This window comes from Dendroctonus ponderosae, unplaced genomic scaffold (assembly GCF_020466585.1).
Source record: "Dendroctonus ponderosae isolate FM_Combo_2020 unplaced genomic scaffold, Dpon_F_20191213v2 Dpon_F_20191213_9, whole genome shotgun sequence".
Taxonomy (NCBI): Eukaryota; Metazoa; Arthropoda; class Insecta; order Coleoptera; family Curculionidae; genus Dendroctonus; species Dendroctonus ponderosae.
Genome location: NW_026019116.1, coordinates 5507252 through 5509681, shown reverse-complemented (window position 1 = coordinate 5509681; position 2430 = coordinate 5507252). Strand labels below are relative to the sequence as shown.

Sequence of the window (2430 nt, the reverse complement as noted above, 5' to 3'; positions counted from 1 at the left end):
ATATTTGCAACTGCCCAAGCTAAGACACCCTGTATCTCAGAAACGGTTGAAAATATTGCGATAATCAATAGGATCACTTTGATAGAGAAGCTCGAGAACTGCCTTTTTCCTTTAAGAGATCTTCAAAAATTCCTTATGGTTTGGAAGTTATAAGCAAAAATATTGAATATTTGCGACCCTCTAAGCTACACCACCCTGTGGCTCAAATCGCAATAATCTATTGAACAGTGTTGTAAACTCGAGAACGGTCTTATGAAAATTCTAGTAAAGTTAGAAATCTCAATTTTCCTAATTACGCTTCAGCAGAAATTCCAAACTTTTAGAAAGAAAAATTGCAAAACTTAACAATTTCTATCAAGAAATGAGAGAGATGATCACATCTCTCGAAAAACGTTCCAAGCATTTCGACATTTGCAAGATTCACTATTCCATGCGCAATTTTTCCATGGAAATACTGGCGATGGAGTCTCGTATAACCCGTTAAAACGCGAAAATCCGGGGCTTCTTCAATCGCATACTCTCAGCCCAACCAAAATCCTGAAAAACCAATTGCCTAGTCGCCAACAAAAAAAAATCCATTTGGAACCAACAGCCCAGTTAAATCACTAGCATTTATCTTCATTGCATCCGTTTCCACTAGATTGGTGTGGGCGTAGTTGTTAATTAATCCAAGTGCACGCCAGCCGAGCGGACGTCTTAACAACGTTCCCAGATGGATATCGAGCAACTTTACGAGATCCCATCAGCACAATATGGGAAGGTCGTAATTAGCCTCGTTTCGCAATCATTACACTAATTGTCCATAGATTTATGGAGGCCCCGATTCGAATCCTCTCTTACGTAATTGGCTGAAAATGTGGGCTTTGTTGCTTCGCGATTGAAAAATAATCGTGAGCGATTTTTTCTACTGGCTGCCATCGGATTAATTAAGCAGCAGGATTTTAATTATCAGATTATCAAAACTGCTGACTTTCGCGCTATTGTGCTCTTGATGCCGACGTTTCACTTGCACACCCAACATCTTCAGTGCTGTGTCCTACAGACGACAGACCGTCTACGAACGCTGAATTAATTGACTAATCAACGTACCTTTGCCTGATGCAGATAGTCATCTGATCCGAAGAGCGCCTCCTGCCTACTCTGATGGCGTCTACATGCTCTCAGGCCAGAACAGGCCCAGCCCCCGAAAGCTCAGCCGACTGTTTATGAAGGGAATCGATGGGCTGGCTTCCCTGACCAATCGGACGGCTTTGCTGGCTTTCTTCGGGCAACTGGTCACATCTGAGGTAGAACAAAATGGGTTCATGCCCGGGCTAGGGGGATCTGATGGTTTCATCTGGGCCTTTCAGGTGGTGATGGCCAGCGAGAGCGGCTGCCCCATCGAGATGCATCACATTGAAATTGAAAAGTGCGACGAAATGTACGACAAGGAGTGCAAAGGGAACCGGTACATTCCGTTCCATCGCGCTAGTTATGATAGGGAGACTGGGCAGAGCCCTAATAGCCCTAGGGAACAGGTGAAAACGGCCCCCGATTAAAGCTACTGGAATGCACTTACCTCTGGTTCATTTCCCTAGGTGAACCGCGCCAGCAGCTGGATCGACGGCAGCTTCATCTACAGTTCGAGCGAACCCTGGACGAACGCCATGCGCTCCTTTGTGAATGGCTCCTTCCTGACGGACGCCACTGGGAAAATGCCGCTGCGCAACTACAAAAAGGTGCCCCTATTCAACAGCCCCGCCCCCCATATGATGAAGATGCAAAGCACCGAGAAGCTCTTCAGTAAGTGGAGATCGGTAGGGGGCGATCGCCGCCAATGAACGCTGCGGTTTCAGTGCTGGGAGACCCGCGCACCAACCAAAACCCCGCGCTGCTCACCCTAGGGATTCTGTTCTTCCGTTGGCACAACGTGATGGCCGAGCGCATCCAGCGCACGAACCCCGCATGGAGCGACGAAGACGTTTTCCAGAAGGCTCGCCGAGTCGTGGTCGCAACGCTGCAAGTATAATTTCGAAGTTTTCACTCAGTCTCCTTTGCTGCCATTGGCTGGCATCTGCGTGGTCTTTAATGGAGCGTTGCTCTGTTGCAGAACATCGTCCTGTACGAATATCTGCCCGCGTTCCTTGGCGAGGCTCTGCCACGGTATACCGGGTACCAGCAGAACGTCCATCCAGGTATCACGCATGTTTTCCAAAGCGCCGCCTTCCGGTTCGGGCACTCCCTCATTCCCCCAGGGCTCTATCGCAGAGACTCCAAATGCAACTTCAAGAAAACTCCTATGGGGCATTTGGCGTTGAGGCTCTGCTCCACTTGGTGGGACTCCAATGTGAGTAAAATCAGAGATTAGTTGAGAGATCGCCGATCCCGAGTTAAAAAAGTGTTCCGGAATCTACCATTGCGCCACTGCGGCGGGCACCCCGAACTATGACT

General features: G+C 48.4%; 1 protein-coding gene across 1 annotated transcript in view; it reads left to right on the top strand.

The window, feature by feature from the left end:
* Positions 1–1104: 1104 nt before the first annotated feature.
* Positions 1105–2430, top strand: part of LOC109541703 (dual oxidase) — a gene marked incomplete at its 5' end in the record, with an annotated part of 8854 nt that continues 7528 nt past the window's right edge. Inside the window, 5 exon segments of the mRNA XM_048669884.1 lie at positions 1105–1286; positions 1350–1517; positions 1578–1782; positions 1836–2002; positions 2090–2326. Of these exon segments, the coding sequence (XP_048525841.1) occupies positions 1105–1286; positions 1350–1517; positions 1578–1782; positions 1836–2002; positions 2090–2326 (959 nt within the window).